Below are 25,483 nucleotides of genomic sequence, written 5' to 3' on the forward strand. Positions count from 1 at the left end.
CGGAGGAGCTGAGGCAGCCCCATGCTCGGGCCGTGCGAGGTGAACACCAGCACCGGCCCCAGCCCCGGCTCCGCCGCCCCGGGCGCGCCCCCGAGCCGAGCCGAGCCCCCGCCGGGCAGCAGCCGCCTCTCCGCGGAGCGCCGGCAAGCGGCGCTGGGCGGCGCGTTTGGAGTGCGGAGGGAGCGGGCTGCGGATCACCTGCAGCGGCGGGGGGGCCGGGAGCTCCGCCTCCCCTCCTCCCCCGGTTAATCGCAACCCCCTCCCCGCAGCAGACACAGGCAGCCGGGCAGCGCTGTCAACCTGCTGCAGGCGCACGGGCATCCGCACCCCGCTCGCAGCCAGGGCCGGGCTGGGGCCGCCGGCTCCGCCGCCCTCGCACTTGCCCCAGCCCCAGCCCCAGCCCGGTGCGGAGCGGCCGTGAGCCTCCTGCCGCCGCCGCCACCCCGCCGCGGGGAGCGACCGCCGCCCGCCCGGGCACTGGGAGCAGCGCCCGGCAGAAGGAGAGACAGGGGGAGCCATGGCCGAGGGGGGCGAGGGCGAGGACGAGATCCAGTTCCTGCGAACTGTAAGCGCCGCGCTTGCCTCCCTCACCTCCGCGCCGTGGCGGGGCAGGCGCCGGGGCCGGGCGGGCCGGGGGCTGCGGGGGGCGACGCCCGGACCGGCAGGGTGGGAGCCGGGCGGGGGCAGCGGGGGCGGGGGCGCGGTGCCCTCGCCGCCCCGGGCTGCGCTCAGAGCGGGCTCCGGAGCCCCGGCCCCGTCCCTCTCCACCTGGCAGCGTGTGGCCCCGTGCCCGGGCGGGGGGCGATAGCCGGCCGCCCGCTCTGCTGGCCGTGCCGGGATGAGCGGCAGGGACAGGCGGCCGTGCTTGCCCCGGTGGGGGTACCCCGGGCAGGGTGAGGGACGGGCAGCCGGGAGGGGCGAGCGCCGCCTCCCCAGCAGCACCTCTCCGCTCTGCCTTCCCGGCCGCCGATGTGTTCGCGTACTGCAGATACTCACCGAGCAGCCGTCCCCAGCGCGAAAGCTGCAATCACACTCCCTTTGCAAAAATAGGCTTGGGGAAAAAAAGCACCTTTCTCACCCTGTCCCCTCTCCACGGAGGTTCTCACTAACTTGCAGGCGTTCTCCTCGCCGGGCACAGACTAAAACGGCTTTTTCTGGCGTGCGCATCCTTTCGTTACTTCGGTCCAGAGCATGTTAAGGCGCTAGAGCATTTCTTCCTTCCGTTTAATTAATACAGCGGGAGTGCTGCATCTAATGCTTTGCTGGAATATGTTTCTTCAAGCAGTGCTTTTACTTATCTTCTCGGCCATCTCCCAAGTGCCGTTAATATGCACAATCCTAGCAAGTTTTGCAGATGGGCATCTTCAAATACAAATATACAAACCGTGTTACAGTTTGAGGAAAAATTGCTGAGACATTTGTTAAGTACCGCTAAAAACACTGGGACTGTAGGATAAAGCTTAACTTCCTTTTTATTTCGTACAGTCTGATTTAGAAAATGTTCACGTTCAATGTCTTGTAAGGAAATACATCTAAAGAGGAGTGGAAAGACAGCCACATAGTGTATGTGAAACATATTCGTATGCTGTTTGCAGCATTGTGAATCCTGGATCTCAGTCGTCTTAAATTTCTATCAGAAACCGTACAATAGCAGATGTACACCTTAATATTCAGGTTTTTTTGTTTGAAGATTCTTGGACAATCTGCTTTTACAGGAAATACAGCTGTTACGCAACATTGGCATGGAGATTGGCAACTTTTTTTTCCTGTCAGCATTATGTGACTTGTATTGTAGTGTTGCCTAACACCTACAGAAAAACAGAAAAATACTTCTGTGAAAGATAATTTGTCATCTCAATTTATGAGAGTTTTTTTATTAGTACTTGTCACTGGTAAAGATTTTTGGAAGACTTGTACAATGGCAGCCTTACTGCAGGCTTGAGTGTTAAGCTTAGTTCATGTTATCTGAATGCTTAATAGGGAAGGAGAAGCAGTGAGCATGCTAATATAAATCAGCACATATACAGTAATGTTAAACTCCAGCACCTGACAGCAGCAGCATGTTACGTAAAACAGCACTCCTGATAATGTGTGTCAGGCTTAATACAGATTTGGCAAACCCAGTCTTAGATAATACTTAAAAATGTTTAGAATGTTGTACAGTGGTAAAATGACCTTGAATGTGGTAAACTGACGCTTGGGGGAGGCTTATTGTGTAGTTTAATAAAAAAGGCCTGAGAAACGTGTTTCATGTGAAGCTTGGAGTCTATAATCTGTAGTGGTATGCTAGCAGTGATTTTTACTCTTCCTTCCACTTTGTCCAAGTTATGAGCATTACTTGGAAAAGTCAGTTGCTTTCAGACATATTTTTTTGATGTAGTCTTCCATCTGTCTATTCTTAGAAATCTTGGATTAGTGGTCTCTAAAGCTATTAGATATGCATAACTTTCTGAATGCTATTGGTAGAAAGCACTGGAAATTTGATATTACCCTGTTAATTACTGCAGTTTTTCTTTTTGGTTATGTATTTTAAAAATACCAATTAGGGACAGATGGATTCATAAATGTTTTGTAGATAAACTAGAACTTTTTAAAGAACACCGTATGCAAGCAAAAAGCATTCTGTGCTTTGAATACTTTCAGGATGACATCTATAGGCCTACTACATGTAAACAGTGCTCTTCATATTTTCTTCTTTTGGTAGGACCTGATAAACTTCCTTAAATCTTTAGAGTTTACCCTGGAATGTAAACACTATATTTTTTAATGTTTAAATATGCACATGAGATTTTACTCAATTAAAAATGCCCTTTATTTGCATTAAGCTACTAAACTGAACTTGTATTTTTGCCACCTTTTGATTGGAAATTTCGATTTTCCTTCTTCTCCACACATTCTTATGTCTAATGGTTTCTCTTCTTTACTTGCAGCTTTTTTTTTGTGGGTTCTTTTGTTTTGGTAAAGTGGTGTTAAGCACTACCTCCTGCAAATTCTGCTGCTAGGATGGATTTCTGTTTCTTTGGGAATAATTTGAGTTTGATACGTCACTTCTGAGAGGTGAACGCAACTTGTGAATGCCCTGTACTTCTGGAAGAGTCAGAGCTTACGTTGTTTGAGACAACTTTGGACAGGCTGGAGCTCAGCTCTGTGCTGTTCAGCTCAGCTCAAGGAACTCTTCTCTAGTCCTGTGAATTACATGCTTCTCTGGGATCTCCCTCATTAGTTTGCTGAATGCTCTAGGTGGAGATGACCTTGTATTATGTGTGGCCTTTTTTAGGCTTGGACATACATCCTCCTGACTTCTCCCATGGAATGCACACATACTGTGCAGGAGAAGTGAAGGGGAACAAGTATCCTGCTGTGTGTTTGTTAGCTGTGTGTTCAGGGAGGACCTCTACCCTGTAGAGGAATTTGTTTTTTTTTTTTTTTAAATACTAGGAAGACCAAAGGTATGTGCAAAATAGACTTTCACTGTTCAGTCTTTACAGTCAAGAATCTAAAACATTTATAGCTGATATGGGAATCACCTTTTTTTTTTGTTTTTATTTTATTTTATGTTTTTCAGGATGTGTAATTTGACCAGAGTGAAAATAATTCCAAGTTCCAGGAGAAGACAGAAAAGACTTTCCCCTAAATGCATAGGCTCCTTCCGTAATACATACATGCAAGGACTGTTTTTTGAGGCACAGAAGCCCCATAAGGGAAAGCCTTTGCAAGAAGTGGGGTGGCAAGCTGGTGAGAGGATTAAAACCAGTTGCAGGGTTTCAAAAAATACTGCCTATATTTGTCCCTTATATTTGTTAAAGGTGTCCTGACTTTCAGGAGCAATATGTACCTAAAAGTGATGAGAAATGCGTAATTTAGCTGTTTGATCTTGTGATGTTCCTGATGCCAGTGTGTATGGTTTTCTGGAGTTGTGGAGTTTCTTAAATTAGAGAAAGGCCTGCTTTTAGCTGTTTGTGGTAGGAGACACCAACAGGACACACTGAAGTAGTGCTGACAGGGTTATGGTCTTTTTCACTGTCTTCTGAGACAGTGAAGACTACCATGCCTGTCAGGAATCAGAAGCATAATCAGCATGAGCAGCACATGTTCCCCAGGACCGATGGAGTTGTCATCTCTTTTCATCTTTTTTTTTTTTTTTTTTTTTTAGGTTGGAATGCTGATGTTCCATGTTGCACTCTCTTCTAATGCCTCTTTTTTTTTCATTTTCTAATTAGCTTGCAGTAAAACAGGACGTTTTGCTTGTGTGAATGTATTGTGTACTGCCTTATTTTCCTCATGGATTTAATAGTTCTGAGTGTGACTGCCAGTGGAAAGTGTAAGTGTGCTTTGCAGCAGTGGAAGAGTAGTTTGAAATAAATTTAAGCATTACCTAGGATTCATGTTTGATATGCAAAAGATTTTGTTCACTTAGTGCTGGGTTTTTATATGTGAGATAACAAAAGAATGAAGTTCATGGCAGAGAAGTTTAAAATTAAGAATGCTATGTGTTTACTTTTCAAGGACAGCAGTTCTGTGATTTCAGAGTCTTCTATTCCAGATATTCCTCATTACGGCAGCATTTAAACAATGATTGCCACTTTAAATCTGACTAAAAGTCATATGCTTATGTGCCATCCTACACGAAGATTCTGTGGAATTAGAGGACACAAAAGGAACCAGAAGAAACAAGATCTGAAGATTATTGTAAGATAAATAAATAAACAGTAGTAGAATTATGTGAATCTCTCAGTGAAACAGAATAGAAAAAAAAGCCGGATTTTTTTTCTTTAAATCCCTCAACGCTTTTCATGTGCTGCTTATCTTTACAGGGGTTTATCAAAATATATGAGATTCTGGTAGCTGCAGTCATCAAACATATGATTGCCAGAATGCACTGAAGAAAATACTCAAAAGCAATCTTGGCTACTAGAAGCAATTTTACAATGAAAGAATGCCAAAACTCACTTTGGATATCCTTTGTTTATTTTAAAAAGTGTTTCTTGTACTTGTCAGTATGTGACTTTTGAAGATACACCAGGGGCTGGCACAAGAGACCACTGTTTAAGAGCTCATGTGAGGGGTGGTGTGGCTGAGATTGCAGCAATTGTACCTTCCTCTCTAAGGCACTGCACTGCAGTACAGATACTGAATATGATCTCAAAATCTATTTTGGAATTGAGCTGGATGGCTTGTTTGTAGTGAAGGGGTTTTAGCTAGGACATGTAGTCCATTTCTTCTTTGGGAATTACACATGAACATTTTATATATGAATTTTTTGGTCCTAAAATTGGTTGCCAAACATTTTATACCACCTTTAAGATTTTATTACTGGATGAAATCACTTGTCTAGTGCGTGTACTGTCTTGTCCTGTGTTCTGCATCTGGAAGTTGTCTGTACTGGATGCGTGAGAAGGCAGGTGAGGAAACTCTGTAGCAAATAGTTGGTCCACCAGGGAAGTTTCTTGACAGGCCTGTAAGTTGGCTGACTGATGTTTTGAGAGACAGAGCTACATTTCCTTTCAGAGTCCGAAGATGTTTTGATGCATCCTGCTTTTTGGAATTGTGAAGACCTGAGGAAAATCCATTGTAGGCACTTAAAATAAGGACAGACTGTAAAGAGAGAATACCACTTAATTTCTGACCCAAGATTTAGAATGGTCTTCAGAACTATGTCTGACTTTGACTTCTCTATGTACGTGCTATATTATTACAGGCATATTTTTAAAGGCGGTTTTATCTCTTACATGGCTGTGTGGAAAGTGCACAGGATGATTCTAATTCAAGAAAATACACCGGTCTTTCTTTAGCAAGGATACGGATTTGTTGAAGTATTTCTCTGAATCGGAGGAATACTGACGGTGGACTGACCCCAGGAAGTATGGATATTAAACTGGAAAGACAAATCCTTTTTCTTCTGGTTTTTGGTTCATATTGAAAATCTGCATTAATTTTGGTTTTGTTTTCTGAATTACACCTAGGCTTTTGTTTAAATTTCCTGGTCTGACTCAAATGAAGCTTTGTGTGGATGACAGAAGGAAAGTCAAGAAGTGTATATATATTCCTATACTTCCTAATAAAACTTCAGTGACATAAATTTGTTTCATTTGGTGTCATGGTACTAGTACATAAATAACCTTTGAACTGTAAAATTGACCACATTTTTTCAGGGTGTATGAAAGAATTTTAACTTCTTACTGTGTTTGTTTGGCACAGTTATACCCTGGAATTTCTCCCTATACCAAAGTAAGGGTAGCATGGCATAATTTTTCATCTCCAGTCTGTATTCTGCTAAAGACCTGTAGTATGTTTTGCAGGTGTATGGCACTTAAGCCGTGTCTGGCTGTGTTGTCTGTACCACTCTGGAAATGGGGGGCCGGTGAGGCTGCCTGATGCATCTCACTAACTGAGAAAAGGCATAAAGGAACTAGTTTTGGTAACAGTTTAAGCCTTTTATAGGCAACCACAGCAATATGGAGCTTACTGCAGTATTCTGTGACCATCAGAGGCACAGCGGTGGTATTTCTTTGTTCTCCTTGGAAGAAATAGAGCAGCTTAAGGGCACTGCCTGCACCATCATGAGAGGTCACCCCAGTTTCCTAACAAAGACTAGCAGGAACTCCCCTGTGGTTTTACTACCGTGTAGTTTTATGCTATATTCCCTGGTTATTAAGTGTGAGATTCATTAACTAATTATATATTCACTTATTAAAGAACCTTTTTTATTTAATTTATTTTTTTTAACATAATAACCATGGTGCAGCTTACGAGGTGAAGGGCTTAAACTCTTCAAATATGTTGCTTCTTCTCAAGCCCAGTGATGTTACTCAGCTACCATAGGTTGGAACAAATGTTTTTGAGGCATGTGATTTAGTAGAAGCTTTTCTTAGCTTCTCAGAATTGTTTAATAAAAAAACCTGGTATCTTGATGCCTCCTGTTAGGAAAGGGAAAGATATGATAGATAAGGTGTCATAACATGAGCTGTGTTAACTTATGTGACAGCTGCAATTTCTATAATGCTATAATGGTCAGATTGAAAGTAATATTGATGTGTTTATAAGAGCATTCACACTAGCAACTACATTAGATTTTAAATAAAAAGATGATGTCATTCCTTCTGTGTTGTGGCATACTTTAATGTTTACCAAAGTCAGGAATGACTTCCTTATAATTGTCATGTGCTTGAAGAAAAGTGTAAGTATATTAGGTTTCCTAGTAATTCAGTAGACTTTCCAGAGGGACTTTGGCAAAAATCTACAAGGTATCATTCCATAAGATGCATGGATCAGTTAATTTTTAACATGGATGACATTTTGGTGCAGGACAAGGTTTTTGTCACTGAGATGGAGTGATAAGATCATTGCGTTTTGTGAGACAGCTTCCCAGAGGATTTGAGTAATAATGCTGCATAACAACAGACTTGTATTACCTGGTTGTCTTTTACTTGACTGTGGGAAATAATATCTGAAGGATATTAGCTGGCAGAACCAAATGCCAAACACTGGCATGTCCTATCTGTCTACCTCAGTGAAAACCTCTCTGGAATTCTACTGTGAAAACTGAGTGCACTGAATTTGAAGTATATCTCTGCTTAAATCCTTCTTTCAAAGGAATGATGAAAGGAAGCAACACAAAATTTGCATTGGCTGTCTGTGAGTTTTCCTGGGGATTGCCAGAATGTGGAGTTGTGTTAATGGAATCAAGCCAGAAATGGCTGTCTCTTACAGCTATATTCCTTCCTTTTAAACCAGGCGAAGCTGGAAAAAACCAAGTACCTGGGATTTGTGTGGGATGTGTTCTTTGGCTTCAGAAAAAGGAAAATGAGAAAGAGGAATGTATCTTCCTTTGCTGAATATGCCAGATAATTTCCCTTGGTGTATGAACATCTTCATTCCCGTGATGGGCAAGCAGAATTCTTTGTGTATAAATTTCAGTGGAGGAATGAATGGAATTTGAAGAGTTTTCAAAGTAAGCCCAGGCAATTGGATAGATCTGCATAAGACTCAGTAAACTGCTGGATAGAAGGATCCATGCGCTGGTAACTGAGCCTCATCGTACATCAGGAATGCAGCCACGCTGATAAACATTTGAACATCACCTACAGTGTGTTTATTTCCTAGCTGAAAAATGGAATAATTTAGTTAGAACTAACATGCCAAGCACAAGCCAGATCATTAAACCTCTCTCTGCAGGCACATGGTCTTCATCCTGAAGCAATCTTTGTAAAAGCATTTGGTTCTAATGGTGACAGAAGAAACCTAAATACCTGTACAGATAGATAAGAATTTCTAGCCCTGCAACAGTCACAAGAATCCTGTGTACTCCTAACACTGGGGATATGCCAAAAAATAAGCATCAATCATGTGACTTCATATTTTTGTCTATTTTCTGCCCATTTATGTAGTGGGTTTTGCAATGCTAATGCACAGACAGTTATGTGCATTTATAGTCTTTATTGCAAGTGCTGGGCAGATAGAATGCATATTCTCTTTTCCATGCAAGGGGAAAAAAAAAAAAAAAGTAATGCAGGGAAATACTCAGTAAGGTTCTCTCCATCCCCATTTCTTTCTTTCCTCTGATGTTACAGGTACTTTAATAGCCCTGTATTACTTAAGAGTTGGATTAATCTTCATTTAAAAGCTTGTATTAAATACATGTGGGTTTTGGGGTGTTTTTCTGCCCCAGCTAACACAGAAAGCAAAGGTTTATCCTGTGCCATGCCGAATCTGCTGGGGTTTGACTTTGAGCCACACTGGCTCCACTCCTGCACTGTTCCACCTGACTCTGCTGGGCTCAGCTGCCTACATAAGCAGTGTACCTAGTTTATTGTAATTATGTAGTAGGTCTTTCAGAAAAGCTTGTGAGCAAAAGAAAAGCCACTAGTATAGTATGTAGTAGTTGCAGGAGGATGATGGCTGCACAGGTAAATCCAGAAAACTCAAATGCCATCATTGTTGACTGAATTTCAGTAGGGTAAGCTTGTGAGTTAATGATTCATACCCTAAGATGTTTTTCAGTAGGTCTTTAAATGATGGTCTGACTGCCTGTTCAGATATGTCAGCCATTATTTAGTCTTTAATCTCTTCTAATATGTCTTATGCAATGAATTATGCATTTAAAAAGTTACTGCTTTTGATACTGGTACGTTAGTGGAAGAAGAATCAACAGAGACCTGGTTTCCATTTTGATCTGACCAGGGTTCTTGTAGAAATATCCTGTAAATTTTCTTTGATATGAGATGGTTCCTGAAATCCTGTAGAAGAAATGTTGCATTCTTGGATAGTTTCAGAATATTGCAATGTTGTGCCTCCAAGTCCATTTCTGGAATCTGTTAGCAGCATCTTGTACAAGAAGAGTACTCTGTTCTGTACTCTATCTTCTGTTTCATTTTAATTTGCTTTTCCTTGGGGTTTCAAGATCTGAGTCCAAAACTTTGTTTAATCCCTCTTGCTTTTCCTTGGTCTTGTCAGAGCTACTGAGATCCCTGTCTTCCAATATTGGGTTTGATGGCTCTTCCTGATTTTAAGTGTGCCACAGCTTCAACCCAAGCCTGTGGTAGGACTTTCTATTGCCTGTAGTTATGAATTTAAGAATTCATTCAAATTGATAGAAGGTTTTTATTTTTTTCTGATGGGGGCTCTTAAATTTGGAATTTCTTTCTTTCTTATTTCTTTTTTTCTTTTTCATTTTTTTCTTGATCTGACAAAGGACAAGGTCAAAGTTTTGTTCTTTTTTTCTCTCTCAGAATAAGAAAACAAATGTTTTAAAAATGTCACAAAGTTTACTAAGTAGGTGAGAAGTTATCATGAGAATTTCAGTAAAATGTATTCAGAACATCATTTTTCTTGATGTATGATTAGTCTGCCTTTTCTTTCTCCTATTCCTTTGCATGCTTCACCTCTGGAAAGCTTCATCTTGTTGAACCGAAAGACTCCAAAATCTTAAATTTGAACTGAACAGAATTTGTCTAGAAAGGGAGAGGGATGGAGTGTAGGAGGGAGGGATGTCAGAACTTACAGGTGAGCTTTGTCATCCTTTTGAGAGGCGTAGTTTTTTGCCTGTCTTTTCTTAAAAAAAAAAAAAAAAAAAGAAAAAAAAGAAAATGCTTTTGCATAGAAAGTGTAATTTAAGTTTAGATGCAAGAAGTAACAGTTTTGTTTTCCATGAGTGAGAGGTGAAAAATCAGTAATTAGGTGGTGAGAGTTAGATTTTCATGTTCCTAAAGGTGAATGGAGATATGTGTTGCTCAATTCAGCAAAAAACTGTATACCTGCATTTTAAAATGCTGAGATATTTACATTTGTGTATTGACTTCAAGCAACTGAAAGCATACTCGATTTTTTTTTTCCTCCCCTCTGATTTTGGAATTCTCATACCTCTTTTAATCTACTGAAAATAAAATGGATGTGGTTTAAAGGTATATCAAGCTGCAACATTGACATATTTTGTTGAAAATGTTACAAGCATCACTTTATTGTGATTATGTCAGAAGTAATGTATTGCTGCTTTTTATTCTGAAATTTCCAGTTGGATTCTATCTTATAGTTTGTATGTCAGCTGAATTTTCTGAATTTCTTCTTTCCTTATATTAGAAGTCTGTTACTGAGGCAGCATTAGATACTTTCTATTTTACACCCATTTTTTATTCTGGTTTCTGTTCTACAGTTTATTTTTCTCTTGACAAGCTGTAAAGATAAAAGAACATCAGTGACAATATTCTTCCCTTCAAAACCAGTTTGTTTTGGGGGTTGTCCCTCAGAGTTGGTAAATCAGCTCATTGCAAACATCCTGTGCCTGACTTCAGGAACTGCTTACTATGGCCCTCTGCACAGAGGTGCCTACTGCTGACTCTGGGAAAACCTCTAGGTGAGAGTTACTGTATCAGTTTTCTGAGGCTGTAATCCTGTAAAGTAATCCAATTAATATAGTGTATAAGAAGTGCTCAACCTTCTGAACTTGATGGGGGACATTTGTTTCTTATGCATGGCATTTGCATTTCTGTTTACACAGTAAGGCCTTGCTGCACTTTGTGATTTACTAACAAAAGAAACTAACGTGAGTCAGAACACATTCAATGAAGGAATGAGGTTGACTGGGTGGTGAACTGTGTGGGATTATGAGTGCTAACAAAATCACTTCTTTATGTAACTCTGTGACTTCTGTTGATGAGTGAGGTTTTTCATGATGATTTATGTCTGTTACAGAATTACAGTTTGACACTTGGAACCACATCTAGAGCTTGGGAAGCGCACTTTGTTGTAGTAAGTTCCTACTCAAAAGTTACAGCTGGCTATTAGTGGTTGTACCCTAAGAATTTGTTTTATTGGGAAGGGCAGAGAAACAAGGAGTTCTGTGAGTGAAATGGGTTTGTAACCTTACCGTATACCTTTAAACAGAGTAATCAGCTGAAGAAAATAATTATATTCCTTTCAAAACTTCAGGCTGGATCTCATTTTCCTTGCCTAAGGAATAAATCTTTTAAATGAAAAAAATACATAAAACAGGCAGGTTGGTATAGCAGGTTGTTAAAGGTTATTCTATTAACAAAAGTCTAGAAGAAAATACTTATGGCACATATATATTTTTTGGCCAGAAGCCTAAAAACAAATCCTGTATTACAAAGGCTGCTTCAAATAAAAACCTGGCTCTCTTACCTATTGCTTAAACAATATTGCAATCTGAATTAAATTAATTGAATCATTGTCTAGCAGGATAATCTACTCTTTATACAGTAAATATTCCATGAAATGATTTGTTGTCCATAGCTGCAAGATCTGTATTATGATCATGTATATTTTTTATAAGTCTGGTTCTGTTCTTGCTGATGTTAATGTCAAGCCTCCTCTAGATTTTAACCAGAGCTGAATCATACACTAATTGCGTTGTGTGCTGTTGTATATAATGGCCTAAATGTATTGAATTCATGTCCTTGTCTGTCGTTTTAGCACAATTAAATATTTATCTTGCTTAGGTGCCAGAAGTGTGTGACCTGGCTTTTGCAAAATTAGTTTGAAATTGTGTGCAGTTGCTAACTGTCTGTCAAAATATTTACATCTAATGGTAAATTGTTCCAACTTTGCTACTCAGCTGTATCATCTTGTCCAGTTCAGCAAAGGTAATAATCCCTCATATACTCTTCTTTTCTGAGAAGAAAGTTAGATTTTTCTTTTTCTACAAATCTCCCTGATGTCTTCGTTAAGAAGCTAAATATTCCTGCAGAGTTGCATTTGTGTGTTTTTGTTAACAGTGTGCTTTTGCTGTGTCCAGAATAAATTTTATTATGTCCACCATATGGAACCCAAAGTCCACTCTAATTTGGATTTGAGATTATGTATACTGCTTAATTTTCTCAGGAAGTTACCTATGCTGTGGGGGAGTACCGCTTTTTAGGTAGTAGATACATGCAAAATGCTTCTTTTTCCTATTTATTTTTTTTACTCTTTTGGTGTCATATTTTTACTAATACCTTTAAAAAAATACGTCTTTTTACTTGGTCTGTATTACAAGGTTGAGAGATCTGTTTGTCTTGAAGCGTTCACCACTGCAATTACTTTTGTTGAGTTACTGAAGAAAGTATCAATTATACTTCAAGGTAAGAAATTATCTTGTCACAAAGTTTCTGAAACATCAGCAGCACACCTGTGATTTTTATTTGGTGTCTGCAAAGCCTTACTAAAGTCCATTTTAGGAATATCAGCACTTGGTGGAACTGAGCTCTTGCTGTGCAAGATTGCTTTTTCAGCCTCATGTATTAACTGTGGCAGTGGTGAAATAGCTAAAATTATGTGTACTCTCAAGTTCATTGTAGAGAGCAGGCAAACATTAAAATGCGTCTGGTAGTTTTCTGAGTTCATACAAGTAATTTACCTTGCACTTGGAGTGGAGCAGAATATATAATGAAAAAATTATATAGGCATAGGAATATGCCTTCTGCTCATATTTATCTAATCTGCCTAGTCCAGTGCTTGAGCTCTAGTCTTCCAGTAAAACTTAAAGGCTTAAATGGAAAGATCTTCAACTAGTTTTTTTGATTACACATGGTGTGCATGGCAGTATCTGGTAATAGACTTTTTCCATCTTATTTCCTGCTGAAATAGTCTGTAAGTTTCTTCATATTTACTGGATTTTCCATTCACATAACCAAACCTTCTGTGAACCCTTGCATATATTTTATTCTACAGTTTCCAACTGTCTTGTTCAGAACTTCTACTGGAAACTAATTACTACAAGTGATGGCATGGTCTCATGACCATGTTTATTTAAAATGCTGTATAGCAGGTTGTTTGTTTTTTTTTTTTTCTTCTCCTTAAACATGGGAATTAATTTTATCAGTGTTAAGAAAATAGTGATACTTGTGTGAAAATGTCTAGTTTTCTCTTCTGGTTTTCTTGATGCTGTTTGATTTGTGTATGGGGTTTTTGGAATCTTTTTTATATCTAAAGTAACCCATACCTGGAATTGAAACATTTCTTTCCAAAACATATATCTCTTTTGTTGTGAAGAGCTCGAGTGGTGATCCCAAAATGGTAGTACTTTGTCTTGAAGAGGATGATCTTGAGAAAAATTGAAGGATGTATAAACAACCTCTTGCTCTCTTTTAAAACTGACTTACTATTGTTTTCTTCTCCTAATCCAACTCTTGCTGAAGTAAAGGTTAATATTTTTCTTGATTTAAATTTAGCATTTGTTTAAAGTGCAATATATTTTCATAATAAAGATTTTATACCCTAAAGAGATAAGAGCATCGTATCTTAAACTCATAGTAGTTTTATATTTAACAAATATAGGTTTGGGTTTTTTTTCCCTCGAGGTAGAAAGCAAGTTCTAATCTGTAATCTGTATTTCTCGGTAAGGAGGTACAATACAGTAAAATCATAAATGCATACATTTTTTAAGACTGGATGCATTTTCTGAAAACTGTACCAAAGTTTGTATCAGAGAATAAAGAATTTGGGTGAACTTGGATACTACAGGTCTGGAAGGTAGCCCAAAATACCCATTTTTTCCACACTTTATGAGGTGAGGGAAGTCTCATTGCAGAAGAGATTTTCATCACTCTTACTCAATCCCGCAGGATGGAAAACAGATCAGAAGTGGACTACACAGATTTGGGGCTGACTTCCAGGAGAAATTTATTCCCCATTTGCTTTTAGTTGCAGCAGGTTCAAACTTCTCAGCACAAAGAGAAGGCTTGTCAGGAATGGATTGTGCTTCTCCCATCAAACCCTCTGGTCTATGGAAGGCACTTCTCTCATTTTGCCTGACTTTTTTTTTTTGTCAGGTTCTGCTGGAAACATGAACATTTTACTTCAACTCTAAAGAAGTTCCTGAGTTCACAACTCCTGGTGGCCAAGGATTTTTTTCCACTGGATGTGTAAGAGAATTCAAATGAGAAAGGGAGCGGTGTTAGAATTCACCAGGTTTTGGTTGTGTAACTTCGGTTACATCAAGAATGTTCTTTTAATATCTGATCTAGGGATGATAGCTACTGCTCTTAGCTGTCGTTTGCCTGCTATATTTTCAGATTCGTCATTTGTGCCAAGGATTGGATTTTTACATGATGTATGTTGAAATCATTTTTAACAAGAAGTAGAGGCAAATAGCATACAGAAAGTCAGAACATTGTGATGAGCCCAGTGCTGAAGTATGTTAATAATTGTAGAGAGGCACTCTTTTCTAGCTGAAGTTAGCACAAAGTCCATTGTGAGCTTTTGAAATTCAGAGATGTGTCAATTCAAAATATTGTAATTGATGCAGCACAATGGGGTGCTCATGAACTGACTTTGGATGTTGACAGAAGGTGCTGTTAGGAGATTTGGAGATGATCCAGGGGACAAAGTATTATTAGAGATTAGCTGACAGAGGTATCATTCCCACCCGTTAGTCAACGTGACATATGTGAAACTGTGGTACAGCTTCCAATGCAGTGTACAGCTCTTCTCTCCAGTATTGTTTTCAACTTTTCTTATGCAGAAATATTATTTTTAGATTGTGGCTTTGTTGTTTGTTGGGGTTTGGAGTTCCTTTTGTTTGTTTTAACAGCATGTTGTGTTATTAAGGTTGCTTCTGGCAGCTATTAAACTACTGAGCTTCCTGCAAAGTTCCATTTCTTTTTTATTTTTCTATTTTCTTTTAAAGTTTTTTTCCTTTTATTTTTTTCCTTTTGTTTTATTTTTATCACTCTGCAGACTTTGGGCACTAGAAATCTTGTTGCAATGTTCTGGTACATTTCAGTGATTTAGTTGCACAGCTCATCTGGCATGGTTTTGCTGGCAAACTGGGTTAAACAAAGGAGATAAATCAAGCAATTTTTTAGTTTTGGAGGTTGCAAGATAAAGACTGAAAAGTGGTTGGTTTTTTTTTTTTTTGGAAGATAACTGTAAATCGTGAGCAATATAATGATTTATGACTGCTCATAACTATTTAACTTAAATATGGATTGATTTTTAAACAACAAATACTGTGGTATTCATTTTTCTCTTGGGTTTAGCTTTTTCTTTGGATCAGGAAGGGAAATCTGATTGGAGGACTTGAAAGATAGTGGAGTCCAGGAAACTGAGAAATTAAGTGCCACTTTGTTTGGCTAGAGGTTGTAAAGATCACCTGTGGAACAAGTGTTATGGATTCAGGCTACTTGTTGCATGAGGAATTTGGGATCTTTGAAATATATTTAATAATTTAGTCTTCAATTAACTCTTGCCACTCTATCCTAATACCTGGCTAAGAATCTCTGTAGAAAGCACCTCTATGTGTATTGGTGTTCGTGAGTGAAGATTATGGGGGTCCAATGACGAAATATATTTTTACTACTAGACAGAATGTGTGGTCTAACTGGCAGGACATTGGCTAAGGCAGTGTGGCTTCTGATTTTCAAAAGTTCATCCTCTGAAGAAGCAGCTTAAGTACCGTGTTGTTGGAAAGTAGAACCATCCTCAGAACCCTTTTTAGGTCGAGAAAACCTCAGCTAAACTAAGACATAAAATCATTATATCCTCTACCTCTGCTGCTAAAACTGGATTTGTTAAAGTGTGTATCAGTGTGGGAATTCATACCCAGATTTCCATCCATAGTTTGAAGATGAAGTCTCATTCCACTCCCTGTAAATTGTCTAGAGACTGATTGATCAAAACTATCAAGTCCAAATTAATTACAACCATCATTGTTTTCCTGCTAATTTTTGGCTGTTCCTAGGCACTGAGCAGGTGTTTGAATTGATCTGGGGTTGTCTTGGTGATTAATGAAGTCTGAATAGTCAAAATTGTTAGTGATGCAACACTTGACATTTTTTTGATTTTTTACAGAATCACTGAGGTTGAAAGGGACCTCTCAAGATCATCTAGTCCATTTTGCTTTTGAACTCTCCACAGATGCAGAGTTCATAGTGTCTAGGGGCAATTTATTCCAGGGTTTGGAATGTCCACCTAGAGAGGGGTAAAAAAGAAGTAATTTCTGGAGTTCAGCCCTGAGTTCAGGGCTCATCAACAGTTTTAGAACCTATATTGATCCCAGCAAGACAGTATGAGCTGTCTATGACATCATGAACTGGGCCCTATAACATGACTACAGGACTTTTCCATAATGAATAAAAGTACCCTTTTAGAAGAACTTAATTAAGAAAAGTCATTCACATTCAGAATTGAAATGATCAGTGATTAGAGTACTCTTAAATGTTCAGAATTCTGATTGTCAGTCCAAATCTACCCTATTCCAACTCTGGACATCAGAGTGAATTACAAGACCTTTTGACACATGGCTTTTCTTTATTTTCCAGAAACAGCATGAGAAAGCAATAAAAAAAATGAGTATTTCTCATTAGGAAGCTACCTACATTTTTTTAAGAACCATACCTAACTGCTATATATGCAACCTCAGAAGAGACTTTGGTATGAGAAGAAAAAGATTGCATGAAAGAACACTTAGTTTGTATTGTAGAAAATGCAAAATATGTATGTGAAATACTTAATCACTATCAGAGGAATTAAAAGGCACAATTAAATCTGATGGCTACAATGAACAAGGAGAATTATTATTTCTGCAAATCTCTTAATGAGAAGATACAAAATTTAAAATGTTTAAGTCAGCTTTGATTTGAGAGAAATAAATGTTGAAGAGTCTTTTGCAGAGAAGTATTTGGAGTCTTTAGATAGTTGCACAGATATATTGCATCTGTTTGCATTTGCAAATCTGGATTTTTCCTCCACTGTTTGAATGGTTTAAGTCCAGGTCACGAGTTGTCACAATCTGACTTTTAACCTGAAATAGGGGAGTTCCGCGTTTGGGTCTCTAAACTGAAGCAATTCTCCTGTCAGTGTTTCCTGGGTGAGGATGGGGTCCCTAAACTGTCAGACAAGCTGTAACAAATCTGGCTGTGTTTGGCTCTGTTTCAGTGCTAGACATGATACTAAAACATGCACATCTTGATAAGATGTTTTAATGTTTCTTGGGCGGTGCTGCCTTGGTGACAGCAAGCAAGTAGTAGTGATGTGATTTGCTAGTGCAGATGACCTGCTTCTGGTTTAACCCAAATTTGACTTGGTTTTGCTCAAAGTGTGTTGGTAGTCACTTAAAATGGTGCCAGTTCCTTGTGATTTCTCCACATTCATGTCTCTGCTCCATAATGGGAGCTCTTAAATAGTCATGTTAGAGATGGTTACATAGAAAAGACTTGCATTTTCTGTCTAGCAGTAGGTGTTCAGTATTTAACAGACTGATAGAAAGAAATGGTTGATGAGTGGTGCTAGAACAAAACACTAATTTTGATTTGAGGTTTGTCTTGCCAAAAGAGCTCTGGCTTTGTTGGACTCTTGACTGCTTGTGTGGGTGTGTATGTGTGTATGAGTATGGATGAAAGTACATGAACGTTTTTTCTGAGCATTTTCCAGTGTTTAATGTCAATAGGAATCTTGAAATAATTTAAAACATTGTCAGAAGGCCCAGTTTATACTGCAGGATCTGCTGCCCTGGGTACGGATTGGAACTTCTTGTCAGCCATTAGTTTGATAAGAGAAAATATATACATATGGAAAAAAAAATTTCCGTATTACATTGGTATTTTAATTCTGAAACACTTCTTGTATTTGTCTCTTACTTGTTTAACCTTTAAGTTTGAAGTAGCATATGGTGCCTTAAATTAGTAATGAAAGTATACCTGAAGGAAATGAATTTGGGATAGAATTTGAACAAAGAGAACCAACTGGTGTGTTTTTCTTAAAGAACTGGGTCTAGGTCTAAGGAGAGAACAATAGATGTCTCTGTTAGTGAGACAAAACCTGAGGAGCTACAATGTAGATTCAGTTGTCAGAAGAAAGACCACAGCAGTTGGATAAAAGAGGAAACAAGGGACAAAATTAATTACTGTTATTGATTGTATTTTGTGGTGCCTGGAGGGCTCAGCTGAGGCAAGGGTGCCACTGTGCTACTGTACAAATGCTCAGTGTGTCACAATTCCTGCCTGAAAGAGCAGGGGAATGCTGAGATGAGACGAAGGGACAGGGAAATGAAGTAGTGGGCCCAGGAGCACAGAGGGTATCTTGGGGTTCATTCCGAGCTCCTCTGGATTAATGGTGAATTCAAATATGGAGAATTGGAGGGCTGTGCCTTTGAAGATGAGGACACACAATACAGACATTATGTGGGAGGATACTGGAAGTCAGTGCAGAGATTCACGGCCTAATGGACAGAAGACCGAACAAAAAAAGGTGAATTTATTTGCAACTTACTCAGTGGTTATCAGAAACATGAAGATGTCTTTGTACAAAATGTATAATACTGCTAATAATAGCATAGTTGGAAAACAGATACATTGTAGTAATTGAATTGAAAGTTCTAAATTGTGGTTGCCTGATTGGTTTGAAATAGTGCCTGGTCTTTAATGGTAATATTTAATTTAAAGTAGAATGCGTCACGATTTCTGTGCTCATGGCATATCAGAATAAAAAGACTGGGAAGAAGTTCTTTTTGAGAAGCTATTCTTAAAGGAAAAGATGAAAGCAGGATGTGGCAATTATTCTGAAAAACTGCATAGCCAAATAATAACTATAAAACATGCATCCTAGAGACCTGAAAGTGTTGAGCCCTTTTGTACTGAGGGGTGTGGGAGCATACACATCCTCATATAAAATAATATTTGGGTAGAATTTTTTGTTTTAAATGAGCAGAAACAGCAACAAATTTGTTCATTGAACTGTCCCAAGCTTCAAGTATTAATGGATAAGCGTTGTCTGCTCCATTCATGTACTGTAAAACCTGAAAGAAAGTTTGGCATCTGTATCGTCTCTATGAATGTACATGCCAGAAGTTATTTCTTTTGATTCCATATATCTGTTAGAAGAAGGAAGGTAGGCTAACAAGATGGGGGGGATTTTTTTTGTCTGCCCTGATTAAAAAAGTTGGAATTTCCTGAAGTGCCTAAAAAGAAATTGTAATTAGAACAGAATAAATGTAGGAATTCTTAGAGAATGTTTCCAAGGAGATGGCTTTGGAGGTAATTTTTAACTCTTATGTTTCTTCCGTGCACCTGCAAAATGTGTTGTGTTTCATGTACGTAGAATTGTTTTGCCATCCTGTGTTGCATATGTACCAATACTAGAGGTAGTCAGTGTGGCTTTTAATTGTACTTAAAAGTTGGCTTATTTAAATGTTATTTCCTTGGTGCTGTATTATGTCAATACAAGATACCTTCTGGATGAGAAATCACAGCACACTGCAATTTGCATTTGGATGTAGGATGACCATCCTTAGTCATGAAGACATGTGCAATGAGAAAGAAAGGTCCTTAATGCTAGCATAAATTACACTTGTAATTTGGACTCTAAAATCTTGAATTGTAGTTAGCTATCAGTTCCCTCCCTGAATTTCAGTATATTATCATTACTGTAGAAAATTCTGGATGAAATATTTAGAGGAAGGGTAATTAATTCTTAAAATCTGGTCATGCTGTCTATTCTGTGAGAACAGGAATAACTCAGTTTGGTTTTTGGGCTTTTTTATTTGTTTGTTAGATACCGTGATTTGTTAGTACACGCAAAACAATGAAAGAACAATGAATTAATAAGATCTTACAGATTTTGGGTTTTGTGTTCTGGAAAGCAATGAATTTGTAGCTAAAAATTTGAGTAAGGAAAATGTTCAGTGGTTTAACGCAATAGATTTTTTTAATTTGTGGAAACTGCCTTTAGTAAGCTTTGCATAGCTCAAGATTTTCAGGTTGTGTTTCAGTACAGTTCAAGGAAGATTTTCTAGCCAAATCTTCTGTCTTTGTTTTCCTAGTCAACTTACTACACAGATCTCTTCTCAAGGTATTACTAGGTTGTAAGAAGAACAAAAGATGATTTTATTGCTGCCGTTAAGTCCCAGAGAGAACCAAGGCTGGCATTTTCACTGGATTTAATGACTCACCTGAAACTGGAATGCAAATCTGTATTAGTGAATAAAAAAGGTGAACAGAAGCAAAGATGAACAACCTGTAATACATTGTTTCTAAAATGAACAGATATACCATATGAAGATGGAGTCTAAAGATTTAAGCAAAACAGGGATGTCACTCAGCATGCAGTACCAACTGTTTTCAGCTTATTTAGTATGCAAGAGCATAGTTGCAGATGACTCAGAGTTAACATGCCTTACATAAAATTGCCAAAGTATTTAGTTCACATCAGGTGATGGAAAGACGCTATAAAAATAATAATAAAAACTGTATCCAGTTACTGGTTTATATTTTTGTGGGGTTTTTTTTAGTTTTCTTTTTTGAAGATCCCTTCTGTAGTCTTAAAATACAAAAATGATGCCTTAAAAGGAATAATTAAAAGAAATTATGCAAGACTTAACTTGTGATTTAATGCCAGAAGTTTACCTTACTCAGGAAATACAAATTCCAGTCGAAAGTAGACATTGCTATCTGAAAAGAGAGGCTATTCTAAAACTCTTAACTCTTGCTAACACATTGTGTTTCAAAAATCTGTGTATCATTTGTATTCTACATCAGTGCTCCCAGAGAAACAGGCTAGACTGCTTTTATCCTTAATAGCAGTGCTTTTTTGTGCTGTATTTACTACAGATTATGTAACAACTTAAAAATAACTGAAGGAATAACTGAAGGTCAAGGGGTACATTTAGTTCAGTATTTTATCTCTAGTAGCGGTCAATAACAGAAAAGGAAGAGGACAAGAACATGCTTTCCCTCTTTCTGTTGTGTGCTGTCAGCCTGTAGCAATTTGTGTCTTGGAGGAATTAGTCTCAGGCTTGGTGACACTGAATTCGGTAGCAAATTGAGTTTCTCAGCTGCAGTGGATATTGAGTGAGGAAATGTTGCATTTTTTTTGAAGCCACTGTGTGCAACTTTTAATTGATAAACCCTAGTTCTGGTACTAGAAGGGGCAGTGAATCATAACTGAAAATACTACTACATGCATTTGCAATGATTGTAATTTTTTTGGTAGGCTTATGCAAAAGGTTCAGTACTTTTTATATCTATTGCTCAGTCTTGCAATAGAATGAACTGTTGAAAAATCTATGGGGTTTCTTTTAGCAGTAGCCGGGGTTCTCTGTGGTTTTTTTCTATAATCTCACATCCCCCATCTGCTTTTCCTTTTTTGTAGTTCTTAATTTGTATGTTTGTGGAAGGATTTGCAATTGCAGATTTTCTGACTTTTTATAGTCAAGGGTCCTAGCAGTTGTGTCTGTCTGTAGCCTGCATTCTGGAGGCTTCCTGACCCTTTGTAGCAGCAGCAGCCTGTTTGTCTCCATCTGTGGCTATTGGGAAAGGTGTCTGGGGAATTAGCAATATTGTCAAACATGCTTATGATTTTCACCTGAAGGGAGATCATTGCTACTTGCTTACTGTGTTGTCATTGCTGTGCTGAAATCTTCTTCCTCGTGGATGCAGTGCTACACACTTTTGTCTCTGCGTCCTGAAATGGGGCTTGTGTGGCTGGGCTCAGTGTTGGAAAGCCCACAGAAGCGTTGCTGGGAGTGCACAGAGAGGGTCGTGGTGGCTCTGCTCAGCTGGGTGATGCTGCTTGGGCAGAGAAATCCAGTCTGCTGTGACACGGTGGGGGGTGAAGATCAGAGTGCCTCAAGTGAAATGGTATGGACTAAGCACCAATATATTTTCTTGGCGCTCTAGTGGCTGACCCTCTCATTTGTCCTTTTGAAATGTTGCTGCTGTCATGTATTTGAGACAGACGTGGTTGAGTTGGAGCTTAAGAAACCTGAAGTTGAGATGTGCAGCTTTTTTTGGCCGGACAGCAAAAAAGAAGTCAACAGCAGCTGCGGTCAGATAGTCATGGGCAACGCTGTAGCCAGAGAGAGAAACAAAGTGTAATCTTCCATGGTTGCACGGGCTGCCTGTTTTGCAGCACAGGAAAAGAGATCCATCCCTTATTATCCCCCTGGTATGCCTGTATTGTGAGGACTAGCAGGATGAGAAGGGATTCAAACCCTGACCTTCATGCATGTGTAGGTGAGCAGAGCAAATAGGGAACAGGCGGTGGATTATGCAGTGCTGTGAGGGGACAGGCAATCTGTAACATGCCACAGCTAAACGGCTCACCCTTTAGGGTGGAGGACAAACTTAACAGTCTAAATGCTTTATTGTTAAGGTAAAAAGGCAAAGTAAAGTCTCTTATGCATCCTGTACAGTTTTGCAGTAATGGTGCTTACCAATTACGTATTGTCTTTGAGTGCTAGAAGGTGCCAGTGCTCAAAGTAAATCCTAGAGGTGTAAACCAATTTTTTATCAAGTGCAGTTTGTTTAAAAAAGCAACCAGGCAAAACCCAAACAGCAGTATAGGTATTTTTAATTTGACTTTTATTGTAAAGAGTCACTTGAACTGTGAAGTGGATTTTTGATTTAAAAGGAACTCTGAAAGATTGTTGAATTGATTAATATTCAAAGTGGGCTGCTGTCTTGAATTTAACAACAGTATGAAATAGGAATTCTATTCAAACTAAACATTAATAGTTATTGCTGTTCCATATGCTTAAATTTAATTGTGATGAGAACTTCCTCCCAGTCAAATATTCAAATTAAGGCTCTTGAAGCTCCCAGTACAAGCTTAGAAAGACAGTGAGATGAAGACAATGTCCTCAGGTACTAAAGAAAATTATGTGGCACCTGCTATTGCTCCTTTTCCATCTGGGCAGCAGACATGGTTAGCAAGTCCCACAGTAAAGATTTAGGGAAGAGAGAAAAAATCCAGCTGCTTGTGGTGTTAGCTGTGCATTGCAGATGGGAGTGTCTGTAAGTATGAGGATGGTAGCAGAGTGGTGAGCATCTCTGGGCTTCTGAAGTTCTGACACTAATTCTTACCTTTCAGTGATGACCCTTAATGCTTGGAGACCCTGAGGAATGAAAACTGAAAAACTCAAGGTTGGCTAAGAATACTGTTAATTTCAGGTGGAAAAATTGTTAACTTTAAGTTTTCCATTTAGTTACGATTTTAAGAAAGTCATGTTTTTAAAGTTTGGCAATAGTTCCTTTTTCTTATATAAGATTTAAGATTTTTCAGAGCACCTCCGTTCCATTTTCAAAAGCAATATTTACTGGAAAGAACTTATTTCATTGTAATTGAGGGGCAAGAAAAAGTGCACATTATTTTTAATTACTAAGATATAAGAGCAGAAAAGTCTTCAATGTTAGCTTTGAGGGTGTTGTCATTTCAGCTTAGGTTTTTAAAACCAAACTTCTTGTTTTGAAACAGAGAATTATTATGAGAGGCTTCCAACTTGTTTCCTTTTTTCTTTAACCCACTGGGCTGTGTATTTTTGTAGATGGGAGGCATATGTCCCTAAGGGATCATAAGTACTTCCCTCCTCCCCACTAGATTTACTTCTCACATCCTTAGGCTAATAGGTAGAATGATGCATTTACATTACTGCTTCATTTAAACAGTAACTATTGATAAGAAATAAATACTTCATTCCCAAATGGCATCTGCAGTATTTAAATGTTTGGCAAGTTTTCAGGAGGACAGGCATGAGTTCAGCACTAAACTGCTGCTGCTTCTGTGGAAAACAATGAGCTGTGTCATTTGATCAGGGACAAAGTGACTACTGAGCAGGGGTGATTTAGAGGAAGTAGCTTTTAATAATAAAGAAAAAATCCAGTATCCCATGTGAAACCATTCCCACGGCTTGTTTGTAAAGTAAATAATGTAGTTCACGTGTTGGGGTGAACAAACAGAATTAAATTGTAACAAACGCAGTCACTGTCTGTTTCCCTACAAATCCTCTTTTGGCTTTTTTGCTTCTTGCTGCTGCTGGTATACTTGCCCACTGGTTTGTTTTGTGGAAACACCTCCCTGTATTCCCTTGCAGTCCTCCTTGCATAAGAGGTATTCTCTTGCCTATATTGAACTCATGGGAAGAATGTTGCATGAAGGAATGGAGGTCGGTCGCTATTCTGTAAAAACTTAGTCTTTAATTATCTGTTTTCCTGATCTGTTTAGGCTCATGCTATTCAGTACAGTTCAGTTTTACTTCATACTGTGTCCTGGTTCTGGCCAGGACAGGGTTAACTTTTGCAGTAGCCAGGAGAGGGCATGGCTAGGACCCAGAGGTTGTTCTATACCACCTCACATCATTGCCGGGGTGGGGGGAAAGGGTTCTGGTCTGGGGAATAAGTGTGGTGGGGGAGGGAGCCAAAAAATCCACTATTTGTCTATTGTCAGGAGATTTCTCTGTGAATTGGTTCTTTCTCATACCCTCTGTCATCAGCATTTTTGCTGTTTCTTTTTGTTTTCTTATCTCATTGCTGTTTCCAGTAAATTGTTCTTATCTTAACCTGTAATCTTTGCCTTATGTACCTCCAGTTCTCCTCTCCATTCCACCGAAGGGGTGAGAGGGAGGGGAAAGTGGGAGAGCGAGAGAAAGAGGCAGTGTGGCTTGAACAGTTTTGGTGGGGGCACTGAACTGGGGAGAACCATTCCTAAACCACAACATCCTGGGGCAATGTAATAGACAGATTTTGACATACTGCTCTGAACTGGTCTAAGTATCCCTGGATTGCTCAACCAGAAGCCTGTGAGACTTGCATTTTGTACCTTGGACAGAAACAGTTTGACACTGAGGCTTTTGCTGTGTTATCTTCTCTGAGATGGCGGTATCTCAGAACTGCCTGACACTGAAGGCTCTCACTAATTTTTACTGGCAGCTGTAGCTACCATTTTTTAAAGTCAAATCCTGAATATGTGTGATCTGTCTAAGAGTGATTATGGTAGACATAGTTTGCCATTTCTGCACTTCCTAAACTGCCTATATTGTCTCTTGAGCTTATTTTTAATTCTTTCTGAGAGTGTCATAGCACCAGTCTTTGAATTGCGGCACATCGTAGGTTTAGCTGTGGCTGTTGGGGCTTGCAGAGCCTGCTTTTGCTCTTTGGTCTCGCTTCCCATCTTAGCACAAATCAAAGTTTTAACCAGTGATTTCACTCTTCCGTGATGTCATCTTCTGTATCTAAGGTTGAATATTCAGTGACTACTCTTAAGTCCACTGGAGAAACAG

The 25,483-nt window shown here is 39.1% G+C and overlaps 1 protein-coding gene across 2 annotated transcripts in view; it reads left to right on the plus strand.

Moving 5' to 3' along the window:
* The first annotated feature begins 281 nt into the window (after positions 1-281).
* RYR2 (ryanodine receptor 2) overlaps positions 282-25,483 on the plus strand; it is a 391,343-nt gene continuing 366,141 nt past the window's right edge. Inside the window, exons 1-2 of one of the 2 annotated variants that reach the window (XM_042025322.1) lie at positions 282-565; positions 11,188-11,244. In XM_042025322.1, coding sequence (XP_041881256.1) covers positions 518-565; positions 11,188-11,244 — 105 coding nt within the window. In that variant the 5' untranslated portion in view covers positions 282-517. The remainder of the gene's footprint in view (positions 566-11,187; positions 11,245-25,483) is intronic. The other variant, XM_042025323.1, reaches the window with a different exon arrangement.

Source organism: Corvus kubaryi, unplaced genomic scaffold (assembly GCF_017639235.1).
Source record: "Corvus kubaryi isolate FWS band 111438036 unplaced genomic scaffold, C.kubaryi_AGA036_p1.0 37266, whole genome shotgun sequence".
In the NCBI taxonomy this organism is placed as follows: Eukaryota; Metazoa; Chordata; class Aves; order Passeriformes; family Corvidae; genus Corvus; species Corvus kubaryi.